The 13,605-nt window shown below is 45.4% G+C and overlaps 1 protein-coding gene and 1 long non-coding RNA gene across 3 annotated transcripts in view; one reads left to right on the top strand and one right to left on the bottom strand.

Moving 5' to 3' along the window:
- The window catches only part of LOC127919985 (semaphorin-3aa-like), an 80,579-nt gene extending 68,790 nt beyond the window's left edge, over positions 1-11,789 (top strand). The window contains 9 exon segments of the mRNA XM_052503834.1: positions 693-837; positions 2,054-2,273; positions 3,697-3,788; positions 4,021-4,220; positions 7,790-7,857; positions 7,973-8,118; positions 8,379-8,553; positions 8,597-8,936; positions 8,938-11,789. Coding sequence (XP_052359794.1) covers positions 693-837; positions 2,054-2,273; positions 3,697-3,788; positions 4,021-4,220; positions 7,790-7,857; positions 7,973-8,118; positions 8,379-8,553; positions 8,597-8,936; positions 8,938-9,205 — 1,654 coding nt within the window. The 3' untranslated portion in view covers positions 9,206-11,789.
- LOC127919987 (uncharacterized) lies at positions 2,646-3,587 on the bottom strand. 2 transcript variants are annotated; one of them, XR_008104672.1, is made up of 3 exons: positions 3,483-3,587; positions 3,051-3,194; positions 2,646-2,978 (listed from the first exon to the last, which is right to left on the bottom strand). It is a non-coding gene; the product is annotated as an uncharacterized LOC127919987 (long non-coding RNA). The 2 variants fall into 2 exon arrangements; XR_008104673.1 differs by having other exon boundaries at positions 3,123-3,194.
- Positions 11,790-13,605: the final 1,816 nt, after the last annotated feature.

Here is a 13,605-nt window from a genome sequence, read left to right as displayed (position 1 = left end):
GGGGTGAATTACGATCTCGCTCGTTGGTAACCGGCCTAAATTCCTGTCCATTCTCTGGAAGCTGGATTCTATCACAGCCATGTTTCTAACCGACATCCTCTCCATTCAATTATGACAACATTCTTCTTGGTCTGTCTGTTGTATGTCAGGGTGAGCTTTGATTCTGTCCTCTTCTACAGCTATAATATCAGACCTGGATATTGTTATTGTCTTATGTTGTGATGGTTATGGGTCTCACAGTCTCCTCCCCCTCCTCTTTCTCTCCCTCTCCCTCTCTCCCTCTTTCCCTCTACCTCTCTTCTCATCCTCTCTCCCTCTCCCTCTCTCCCTCTTTCCCTCTACCTCTCTTCTCATCCTCTCTCCCTCTCTCCCTCTCTCCCTCTTTCCCTCTACCTCTCTTCTCATCCTCTCTCCCTCTCTCCCTCTCTCCCTCTTTCCCTCTACCTCTCTTCTCATCCTCTCTCCCTCTCTCCCTCTTTCCCTCTACCTCTCTTCTCATCCTCTCTCCCTCTCTCCCCTCTCTCCCTCTCTCCCTCTTTCCCTCTACCTCTCTTCTCATCCTCTCTCCCTCTCTCCCTCTCTCCCTCTTTCCCTCTACCTCTCTTCTCATCCTCTCTCCCTCTCTCCCTCTCTCCCTCTACCTCTCTTCCCTCATCCTTCTCATCCTCTCCCTCCCTACTCCCCCTCTACAGTAACATATTCAAAGGCTCAGCAGTGTGTATGTACAACATGGCAGACATCCGGAGGGTCTTCCTGGGTCCCTATGCCCACCGAGATGGGCCCACCTACCAGTGGGTACCCTTCCAGGGGAGGGTGCCCTACCCCCGCCCTGGCACGGTGAGTCACAGGGGGGTCATATGGGGGTTATGACAAGTTATAGCACCTCATAGCTGCTACTTAGAAGCTAATAGACAAATACAAGTAATTCACAACTGATACCTATGTTTACGTATGGAAGTAGCAAGTGACTGATGGCACACATGTCAACTTTTATAGAAGTCATGAATATCAATAGTTATAGCAAGGTAATAGGAGACTTATGAAAGGAAAACATAACATTAGTATTCATCACAATAACTTGAATAACCATATTCCCTACTTATTATAACACATAACTGACCTCAGTTCCAGACATATAGATGTATTAAACCTGACCTATAGCCTGTTGTTCTTCATAGTGCCCCAGCTATGACCTCAGTTCCAGACACATAGATGTATTAAACCTGACCTATAGCCTCTTGTTCTTCATAGTGCCCCAGCTATGACCTCAGTTCCAGACACATAGATGTATTAAACCTGACCTATAGCCTCTTGTTCTTCATAGTGCCCCAGCTATGACCTCAGTTCCAGACACATAGATGTATTAAACCTGACCTATAGCCTGTTGTTCTTCATAGTGCCCCAGCTATGACCTCAGTTCCAGACACATAGATGTATTAAACCTGACCTATAGCCTCTGTTCTTCATAGTGCCCCAGCTATGACCTCAGTTCCAGACACATAGATGTATTAAACCTGACCTATAGCCTCTTGTTCTTCATAGTGCCCCAGCTATGACCTCAGTTCCAGACACATAGATGTATTAAACCTGACCTATAGCCTCTTGTTCTTCATAGTGCCCCAGCTATGACCTCAGTTCCAGACACATAGATGTATTAAACCTGACCTATAGCCTGTTGTTCTTCATAGTGCCCCAGCTATGACCTCAGTTCCAGACACATAGATGTATTAAACCTGACCTATAGCCTCTTGTTCTTCATAGTGCCCCAGCTATGACCTCAGTTCCAGACACATAGATGTATTAAACCTGACCTATAGCCTCTTGTTCTTCATAGTGCCCCAGCTATGACCTCAGTTCCAGACACATAGATGTATTAAACCTGACCTATAGCCTCTTGTTCTTCATAGTGCCCCAGCTATGACCTCAGTTCCAGACACATAGATGTATTAAACCTGACCTATAGCCTCTTGTTCTTCATAGTGCCCCAGCTATGACCTCAGTTCCAGACACATAGATGTATTAAACCTGACCTATAGCCTCCTGTTCTTCATAGTGCCCCAGTAAAACGTTTGGGGGCTTCGACTCCACCAAGGACCTCCCTGATGATGTGATCACCTTTGCGCGGGGCCACCCGGCCATGTTTAACCCTGTGCACCCCATCGGGGGTCGTCCCATCGTGGTGAGGACTGATGTGGACTACCAGTTCTCCCAGCTAGTGGTGGACAAGGTGGAGGCCGAGGATGGACAGTACGACGTCATGTTCATTGGAACAGGTCAGTGAGATATAATTCATTTATTTTTACATTATTCTTTTCTTTAAATAGCAATCCAACTGGTTGAATGCTATGTGAAAAAAAGTCCATGTTTTTTTTTAGGGAATTTATGATTTGCCAAGCCAAGTAATGTCCCCTTGAGCGAAGCTCACCTTGACATCAACTTCAATAAAAAGGTGGTTAGGAAATCCTGCAAGGATTCGTTGCCTCCTTCTTTTGACCTTGAGTGACTGAACAGTTATATTGTAGTGAATTGAATGTGCTGTTGTATACCTGGGCACGGTCCTGTAGGTGGTTAGAGTCAGAGAGATAACTGAATACTGATGTATGTTTCCTGTTGTAGACCTGGGCACGGTCCTGTAGGTGGTTAGAGTCAGAGAGATAACTGAATACTGATGTATGTTTCCTGTTGTAGACCTGGGCACGGTCCTGTAGGTGGTTAGAGTCAGAGAGATAACTGAATACTGATGTATGTTTCCTGTTGTAGACCTGGGCACGGTCCTGTAGGTGGTTAGAGTCAGAGAGATAACTGAATACTGATGTATGTTTCCTGTTGTAGACCTGGGCACGGTCCTGTAGGTGGTTAGAGTCAGAGAGATAACTGAATACTGATGTATGTTTCCTGTTGTAGACCTGGGCACGGTCCTGTAGGTGGTTAGAGTCAGAGAGATAACTGAATACTGATGTATGTTTCCTGTTGTAGACCTGGGCACAGTCCTGAAGGTGGTTAGAGTCAGATAGATAACTGAATACTGATGTATGTTTCCTGTTGTAGACCTGGGCACGGTCCTGAAGGTGGTTAGAGTCAGATAGATAACTGAATACTGATGTATGTTTCCTGTTGTAGACCTGGGCACGGTCCTGAAGGTGGTTAGAGTCAGAGAGATAACTGAATACTGATGTATGTTTCCTGTTGTAGACCTGGGCACGGTCCTGAAGGTGGTTAGAGTCAGATAGATAACTGAATACTGATGTATGTTTCCTGTTGTAGACCTGGGCACGGTCCTGTAGGTGGTTAGAGTCAGATAGATAACTGAATACTGATGTATGTTTCCTGTTGTAGACCTGGGCACGGTCCTGAAGGTGGTTAGAGTCAGATAGATAACTGAATACTGATGTATGTTTCCTGTTGTATACCTGGGCACGGTCCTGTAGGTGGTTAGAGTCAGATAGATAACTGAATACTGATGTATGTTTCCTGTTGTAGACCTGGGCACAGTCCTGAAGGTGGTTAGAGTCAGATAGATAACTGAATACTGATGTATGTTTCCTGTTGTAGACCTGGGCACGGTCCTGAAGGTGGTTAGAGTCAGAGAGATAACTGAATACTGATGTATGTTTCCTGTTGTAGACCTGGGCACGGTCCTGTAGGTGGTTAGAGTCAGATAGATAACTGAATACTGATGTATGTTTCCTGTTGTAGACCTGGGCACGGTCCTGAAGGTGGTTACCATCCCAAGAGAGAGCTGGCATGACCTGGAAGAGGTGGTCCTGGAGGAGATGACCGTGTTCAGGGTACAGTCACACACTGGGAAACTGGTTATGGCTATAATTGATTGCATTTACATGGAAAATATTCAAGGGAGTGTAATAGAACACCAGTTATTTTGTTGGGAAGTGAAGGGTACATGATCAATGTCTAGCTCTGAAATTAAAGGGAGGAGTGGGGAAATTCCATAGGGAGTTATGAGGGGGGTGTCTAAATGAATCAGAGTGCTATATCTTCTCTAACTGTGTCTTTCTGCAGGAGCCCACCCCCATCACAGCAATGGAGCTTTCCACCAAACAGCAACAGCTGTACCTGGGCTCGGCACTAGGCGTTTCCCAGATGCCTTTGCACCGCTGTGAGGTGTACGGGAAGGCTTGCGCTGAGTGCTGTCTGGCCCGTGACCCCTACTGTGCCTGGGATGGAACAGAGTGCTCCCGTTACTTCCCTACCGCCAAGCGGTAAGAACACACACACACAGACATTCTCGTAGATGCACACACAGGCAAGTATGAATGCAGAAAAGCAGAATGAGGGTCTGAAGTAGTAGGATGCTGGTTTGTAAACATAAAGTATGAATACACACACACACACACACACACACACACACACACACACACACACACACACACACACACACACACACACACACACACACACACACACACACACACACACACACACACACACACACACACACACACACACACACACACACACACAGAAAGACAAACAGACAGAAAAGTTCCTATGCATACACATATATACACAGAATCCACACACAAGCATTTAGGGACATGTGTGCACATGCCCACATATCACATACAGTGGCAAGAAAAAGTATGTGAACCCTTTGGAAATACCTGGATTTCTGCATGAATTGGTCATACAATTTGATCTGTACTTCATCTAGGTCACAACAAATGACAAACACAGTCTGTTTTAACTAATAACACACAAACAATTATATGTTTTCATGTCTTTATTGAACACATGGTGTAAACATTCACAGTGCAAGGTGAAAAGAATATGTGAACTATGGCCCTCCTTTGGCAGCAACAACCTCAACCAAACTCAGTTGCGGATCAGACCTGCACAACAGGAGACATTTTGGACCATTCCTCTTACAGAACTGTTTCAGTTCAGCAATATTCTTGGGATGTCTGGTGGGAACCGCTTTCAAGGTCATGCCACAGCATCTCAATCGGGTTGAGGTCAGGACTCAGACTGGGCCACTCCAGAAGGTGTATTTTCTTCTGTTAAGGCCATTCTGTTTTTGACTTACTTCTGTGTTTTGGGCCGTTGTCCTGTTGCGTCACCCAACTTCTGTTGAACTTCAATTGGCAGACAGATAGCCTAACATTGTCCTGCAAAATGTCTTGATGAACTTGGGAATTCATTTTTCCATTGATGATAGCAAGCTGTCCAGGCCCTGAGGCAGCTAAGCAGCCCCAAACCATGATGCTCCCTCCACCATACTTTACAGTTGGGATGAGGTTTTGATGTTGGTGTGCTGTGCCTTTTTTTCTCCACAAATAGTGTTGTGTGTTCCTTCCAAACAACTCAACTGTAGTGGCTTCATCCGTGGTGTCCTCCCATGAACACCTAGTCTTGTTTAGTGTTGTATGTATTGTACACTCGTCAAAAGAGATGTTAACATGTTCCAGAGATTTCTATAAGTTTTTAGCTGACACTCTAGGATTCTTCTTAACCTCATTGAGCATTCTGCGCTGTGCTCTTGCAGTCATCTTTGCAGGAGGGCCATTCCAAGGGAGAGTATCAACAGTGCTGAACTTTCTCCATTTATAGACAATGTGTCTTACTGTGGACTGATGAACATTAAGGCTTTTAGAGAAATACCGTTTCCAGCTTTATGCAAGTCAACAATTCTTAATCTTAGGTCCTCTTTTGTTTGAGGCATGGTTCACATCATGTTCTGTGTGTTTTTTATATGGCAGCGCAGCTCTAACCAACATCTCCAATCTGGTCTCATTGATTGGACTCCAGGTTAGCTGACTCCTGACTCAAATGAGCTTTTGGAGAAGTCATTAGCCTAGGGGGTTCACATACTTTTTATGATGTTTTCAATATAGTCCAAAAAAATACAACAATTTGTGTGTTATTAGTTTAAGCACACTGTGTTTGTCTATTGTTGTGATGAAGATCAGATCAAATTTGATGATCCGGGTAATTCCAAAGGGTTCACCTACTTTTCTTGCCTTTGTACACGTACACAAATACACTGGTACACACGTTCAATTTGTGTGATTGTTGTGCATTCCACAGCTCAGGGGTGGTAAAACCATGCTTCCCCGCACACACACAGTCCTGGCCAGTATCAGTGTTAGAACCACTTCACCCTATAGCCAAGAGTTATAAAACAGCCACATAGCCACACACACACCAAATAATAGGCCACCAGGAGCCGTGTGACTTCTTCACCCCACCAGCCGAGAGCTATGAACAAACACACCCATAAATGACCTTCTCCTCCATCCAGCAGGATTAGCCTGACCACTACCAGCCCTCCACCTCCGTCCAGCACAACTCTCTATTAAATACAGATCTAGGATCAGCGTACCCTCCCTCAAACCTAACCCTAACCATCAGGTTCCGAATACACAAAACTGACCTAAGATCAACATCTACACTTGGGAAGTATGAGAGAATGGAATAGCAGCCTCAGAAGGAGGGCGATAGAGGGGTGGTGGTACACCCTTGGTCAGGGCTGCTGGGGCACTCCAGTACAAATATTTTATTCTCCAGCTAAATGAGAACCAGACGCCCGGGCTCGGCTCAGCAGGCACTCGGACTGCCCTGCACGTGTTCAGACAGCCAAAGGCAGGAATGCTTGGGAGGAAATGTAGGAAGAGTGGTGAAGTGTGTGTGTGTCTGGGTGTTGGGTAGGAGCAGGGTGTGTGCGTCAGAGGGGATGTATGCATGTGTAAGTGTATTTATTTATTTATGTGTGTGTGTGTGTGTGTGTGTGTGTAAATGGGTGTGTGTACATGTTGTTTATATGTGTGTGTGTGTATATATATATATATATGTCCTGTATGGTTATAGAAACCCTGACACGAGACCTAGAGACCTCCACCTTTGGCTGTGCTCCCCTCTCTCCCTTCAGATTTTTACGATACGTAAGAGCCTATGATCTTAGTGGTAATGAACCAGGGAACACATAGGGAGCACAGGGAAGCATGTTGTAGGATCCCACATACTGCAATACTCATGGTCATATGCTCATTCACACATAAAATGTAGACAGAAATATACCGTAGATGGAATGCTCTAAAACACACACACACACACACACACACACACACAACGCACGCACGCACGCACGCACGCACACGCACCGCACACGCACGCACACGCATGGAATGCACACACACAAAACACACACACACACACACACACACACACACACACACACACACACACACACACACACACACACACACACACACACACACACACACACACACACACACACACACACACACACACACACACTGTATCGACTAAAGGGTCTTTCAAGTCGTGGAGGACATACTCAGGATTTTCAAGGCCCAGGCTATCTGTGTTTCATGTTTAGTAATGACATGTCCCTGAACGATGAATCACAATGAATCATTCCTTTAATAGAAGCAAAAGGTTGACATGTTTTTAAATGTGCCTGTGATTTTCTCTCTTTTTATTTATCCACCCACTCAATAGCATCAGACTTAACAGAGGACTGATGGTGAAATAAACAGTTCTGCTCTGTTCTTCAGTTGTACTGCACAAATGTGTCAGCTGTGCCACTGGTTAAGATCGCCCTCTACTGGTAGAAACGTCACAGTACATAGAGCCCTCAATCACTGGCTCCTTCCCGATGGAACTGGGGAGAAGAGAAATAAGTCTGAGGAAACAGAGCAGTGAGGGGCCTGACCGACACCTACAGGTTGATATGTTGTGTGTAAGGGACGTTTATTAACTCACTGGGAACACAATCTAACATGTGTATGTTTCTTTGGTTGTTTCATAGGAGAACGAGACGCCAGGACATCAGGAATGGAGATCCCCTCTCCCAGTGCTCCGACCTGCAGCATCATGGTACAAGATTTAGATTTTTAGATTTTTATTTTACGCTTTCATCTCACACACACACACACACACACAAACCCCACTGTGGTGTTTCTCTGGTAACCCTATCCTTGTGTCTGTGTAGATGACGTGGACGGGCTGGGTCATGTGGAGGACAGGAGTGTGTACGGAGTGGAGAACAGCAGCATGTTCCTGGAGTGTAGTCCCAAGTCCCAGAGAGCCCTCATCTACTGGCAGCTCCAAAGACCCAACGAGGACCGCAAACATGAGGTGGGTACACACACACTCTGCATGCAAGATGTGTCCTATTCACCATCATTCTCAATAACGTCCCAATCATTTTCAATAACTTTGCAATCACACTAAACCTTCACAAATGATTACCTGAAATTGCTTCAGTTTGTTAATAATCAATTGCCATGCACTCAAATGTAACCATATTGAGTGGATATTGAATCCACCCCACCCTTTCTATTCCCCCCTCCCTTTCCTCCCCTCCCCCTCATTTCCCTCTCCATCTCTCTCTCCAGATCAAGTTGGAGGACAGGATGATCCGCACGGAGCAGGGCCTGCTCATCCGCATCCTCACCCAGGCCGACTCAGGCGTCTACACCTGCCACGCTGTGGAGCACGGCTTCATCCAGCCCCTCCTCCGCCTCTCCCTCCAGGTCATCCCCACACAGAGGCTGGGTGAGCTGCTGCCTGGTGGGCCTCAGGGTGGAGCTGGAGGGTCTGGTGGCGCAGGTAGTGGGTCTGGTGGTGCAGGTGGGCCTGCTGGTGCAGGGCACTTCAACAAAACACAAGCTGTGGTACAGGGATTTCCTCTCCCTCCTCGACCACCCTGACCTGAACAGCGTGGAGGAGTTCTGCGAGCGTGTGTGGCGGAAGGAGCGCAAGCAGCGGCGTCTGAAAACCCCCACCATCACCACCAATGACCAAAGTCTGGCTAGGCCTGACGGCGGAGCTCCAAGCTCAGGCCTAAAGCCTAAAAGTAGTCCTCTTGGCGCAGGTGCACCCAATGCCCAGAAGCAGCAGAGCGGGCATCCTACGGTGCAGCAGCAGCAGAACAAAGAAGGGAGCCCCGGAGCACGAACCCCAGAAGGTGCAAAACCATGCGGGTACGCTAACCCAGGCACAGGCCCCTAAAAACAACAACCAGAATGCCCAGAACTCTCAGGCCACACCCAACACCCAGAGCCCCCAGAAGGGCCAAGGCGCCCTGGGGGGAACCCAGGTGCCTGGTGGTGGGGCCAGAGGTGGACCCCAGCACACGGCCAAGTGGAGGCGGATGCAGGAGAATAAGAAGGGGCGAAACAGGAGAACCCATGAGCAACAGAGACCCCCGCGGAGTGTCTGAGACACACACACAGCAACACACACACTTACACACATATTGTACATTAAAATATAGACTTGCTATCCCATAAAGATATAATGTAGGATCCCACATAATGCAATACTCATGGTCATATGCTCATTCACACATAATACGTAGACAGAAATATACCGTCCAAATGGAATGCTCTAAAACATACACATAAAGCACACACACACACACACACACACACACACACACACACACACACACACACACACACACACACACACACACACACACACACACACACACACACACACACACACACACACACACACACACACACACACACACACTGCAAATACCCTGTGAAGACTTGGAGAAGACTGGCGACTAACAGGACATTGAAGACTGAGGCTAAACTGGAATCGTATGCGTACTGTACATGCTAACCATGCGGATATAGTGGCCCAGGGGGTACAATTTGAGGAACTGTGTAGTCCCGGTCCGTGTTGCAAGTGGGACCGAGTTATCTGGCGGACACATAGCCCTTCTGTACAGACGCTACTTCCGTATAGGACTGGGATGGGGTTAAAAACATTCATTTTCAGTGAGGATGATACATATTCAGACCTCTGGACAAGTTTGGACAATGGCCCCTACAGGACATTTCAGAAGACATTTCAGAAGGGGTTAAGACATTTAAGTTCAGTAGGGATGTCCGTTACTGCAGCTACTGGCCTTGTTGACATGCGCAGAAGGAAGAGGAGGTCCACTATATAGAGAATGGAAGAACTATAAGGATAAAGAATCATTTGTCCAGTCGATTGCAAACTAGAACCGAAATACATCAAAAGAAGCACAGTCATTTTCAGAGAGTGAACTGCATTTCCCACAATACAGTTTGTCGGCTCAACTTTATTCAACTGATTCGATTCACAATGACTCTCATGAATGAGCACTTTGGGCTTGTACATAGAGCTTGACTGTCTTATAGGTCAAACAGATTAAACGGGGCACAGTTAGCTGATTAACAATCCATAACGGTGCCCTGCATATTGTTTATAGTTCAATAACAGAATTATTCAATATAAAACCACAAAATCCACATTAACCTGTGATCTGTGCAGCAAAATCAAGCTTCTCTTCCTCCCAAGGCTTGAAAAGCATTGTGCATGTCGTAGTCAATCAATGTTCATGATTTGAATAAGCTATTTCTCGCCAGTTACTCGCTATGTAAGGTTTTTTTTATGTTAAAGGAGTCCTATGAAAGAAAAATCTATTTTCTGTTTTTATTTGATATTTACTTCTCTCTCTCCCTACAAACCACTGCATCCCTGTAGGGGTAAACAATTATGTAGTAGAATTTTGTGACCTGCCCCTTTAAGTTATTTTTCTTTCTTTGCTTTCTCCTGGAGTTGCGTGTGAATTTATAATTCCAGTTATATGTTCGTGCTCAGTCTGGAAAACAGACTGCCTATTGATTCTGTACATATACATACAACAACAAAACGACTCTTTATGTATGTAAATATATACAACCAGAACACCACTGATTATTTATTTCTCATTGTTTTGTGAAAGGGTTGCATTTATTTTTGATATTCTGGTATTTTGGCTCATCAATAATCAAGAAAAAAAACTGTGGCACGTTGAGAAACACAAACGGACCAATGAGGACGGACTTCCTCTGTCAAGGACTCCCTTTTTTTCCGGGGGGGGCGTGTTTCGGAAGTGAACCACGGGATGAAGGTGGGAGCAGGGGGTTGTTGTGTGTTTTACAGTATCCAGACTGAGAGCCTTCAGGATGATAAGCACAAGTTTCTCAAACCCTCTTCTACGTTTCTGTCTCTTCTGGTCGTTTCCTAAATGGCTCATTTTTCTACCCAGGAGGTGTTTTCGTTGGAGTTTGGAATCCCATCCACCTATTCGTTCATCCCAAATACTCATTTTATGTAAGATAATACTACCCAAAACCTGATAAACATTAGCTGTGAATTCCTATGTAAGAATTAGTAAGGAAAAGGTTGAAATCTAAACCTAGTCTGAGGACGCTGAGTTAAAGCTGCATGTGAATGCTACTTAAGTGCATCTTTTCTATTGTCTCTAGATGTTTCCTGTGAGAGGTAAAGGTCCTGTGGGCAACATGTGCAAGAGAGATGTGAATATTCTTCCTTTTTGCCAAAACAAAGATGCCAACATGTACCAGGGGTGTATTCACTAGGAACCAAACAGAAGCAAACAGGCCTAAACGGGGAGGGACTAACCTGAACTTGTCCAATAACAAACGCACATTTTTGTCGCAAATCGTTTTCTGTAGCTAAACGTTTTGCTGTGGTGTCTGCTAATGAATACACCCCAGTGATGTTACTCCAACCCCAAAACTTGTATTAAGACCTTCAACTTTTCATACAACAATGTGTTTCCCCCTCAGTATACAACAAGACTGATGTGTCACTGCAATAATGGACAGCAGATAGCAAGGTTTCCTGGTGCTTTGTGGTATGTTTCCGGTCTCTCACGGTGTGTAGGGTGGACGAGGAGAGAACAGATACCTCTGCTGTAACATGGTTCTTCCTGGCATGCGTTCAGTTGTCTAATTAAACATTTCCTGTAAAACCTAGCCTTGTTGTTGTTGTGTAACTTCAGTCCAGTTATATATGGTACAGTCTGATGCATGTGAATCTGAGCTGACAAAATGTATTTTGTTTGTGTTGTACAGTCATTTCAAATGGTGCCATTTTATCCCATTTAGTCACAGGTGGGACTGGGAGCAGTCAGTTTGCACACTCAAACACACAGATAAAAGGTTGAGCTGATGAAAAACGTATTTTTACATTATGGTGAATTACACAGTATTATATCTTCTTTAAAAAGGTTTTAAAAAGACTTTCCAACAGACAGTGAAGCCTACTCCTTCACCAGAGGACATATGAACCCAGACCGTGGAGGAAGATGTGACTCAGTTCCAAGGTACGTGCTGAATCACAATGGCTGTGTTTACAGAGGCAGCCTAAATCACAATGGCTGTGTTTACAGAGGCAGATATTATTGGCTAAAGAGCCAATCTGATTGATTAAAAGACCAATTAGTGGCACTAGATCAGAATTGGGCTGCCTGTGTAAACGCAACCATAGTGGGCTCTCAGTGCTGAGTACAGTAAATACTGAAGTAGAATCACAAGCTCTCTGGCCACATCCTTCAGTGGGTTGACCACGGCTCTCATAGAGAGATTTCATTGACTAAAGGCAGAAATGATGTGTCAAAAAAAAGTCATTCCTTGTTGATGAAAACACCCCCTTGCCATGAATAATTAAACTGGAGGTTCATGTTTTGGATTAGCCACAAGAGGTCACTATTCTCTGTTCCAATGGACCATTTCTACCTAGCTTTTCAGGGGATTACATTTTCGCTGTCATTCTAGTTCACATGTCCAACTCATTCCACGGAGGGCTGAGTGTCAGCGGGTTTTAACTCCTCCCTTGGACTTGACTGATGAATTAAGGTCACTAATCAGTAAGGAACTCCTCCCACCTGGTTGTCTGGGTCTTAACAAAAATAAAACAGGCACTAAACTCAATGGAATGAGTTTGACACCCCTGTTCGGACACTTTAGTTAGTAGTCTAAGTTCCCTGTATATCAATAATGTGACTGGAATGCAAGGACCATCAGCTGTTTATGTTCATCAGCCACAACGTCTTGCACTGTGTGTCACTCTATGTCTGTAGCTTTGAAGATTCCACTGGTGTGTAGAGACAGATGGTTAACAGTTAACACAGTGTCACTAAAGGCCTTCGTGAGGTTGTCATCTCCACTCTAATTGAGCCTACAGTGGCACAGCGTGTTACCTAAAATGGTGCTCTACCACGGAATCCCTGCAGGTACCTTAAAAGGTTCTCTACCACTCTCTGCATGGGCACAAACTCCCTGAACCCTCTGACACACACACACACACTGCAGCCATCCAGAGAGAGTGTGCATGTAGAAACTTCAGCTTTTTTATTTTATTTTATTTGACCTTTATTTAACCAGGCAAGTCAGTTAAGAACAAATTCTTATTTCAATGACAGCCTAGGAACAGTGGGTTAACTGCCTGTTCAAGGGCAGAACAACAGATTTTGTACCTTGTCAGCTCGGGGTTTGAACATGCAACCTTCCGGTTACTAGACCAACGCTCTAACCACTAGGCTACCCTGCCGCCCCGAGCTCATCAGCTTAACTGATGAGAATAGCACAATCTATGTTCCCAGGCCCCAAGAGTCACAAACGTGTTGTGAATTCACAGGGTTGTGTGTGGGTACTGCCCGAGAATGTGTGTGTGTGTGTGTGTGTGTGTGTGTGTGTGTGTGTGGAGGCTGCTGAGGAGGGGACAGCTCATAATAATGTCTGGAACGACGCTCATGCAATGGCATCAACCACATAGAAACCATGTGTTTGA

The sequence above is a fragment of the Oncorhynchus keta genome, unplaced genomic scaffold, assembly GCF_023373465.1.
Source record: "Oncorhynchus keta strain PuntledgeMale-10-30-2019 unplaced genomic scaffold, Oket_V2 Un_contig_18020_pilon_pilon, whole genome shotgun sequence".
Lineage (NCBI taxonomy): Eukaryota > Metazoa > Chordata > Actinopteri > Salmoniformes > Salmonidae > Oncorhynchus > Oncorhynchus keta.
The sequence above is the reverse complement of the archived record's forward strand: the minus strand, read 5'-3'. Positions and strand labels throughout refer to the sequence as shown.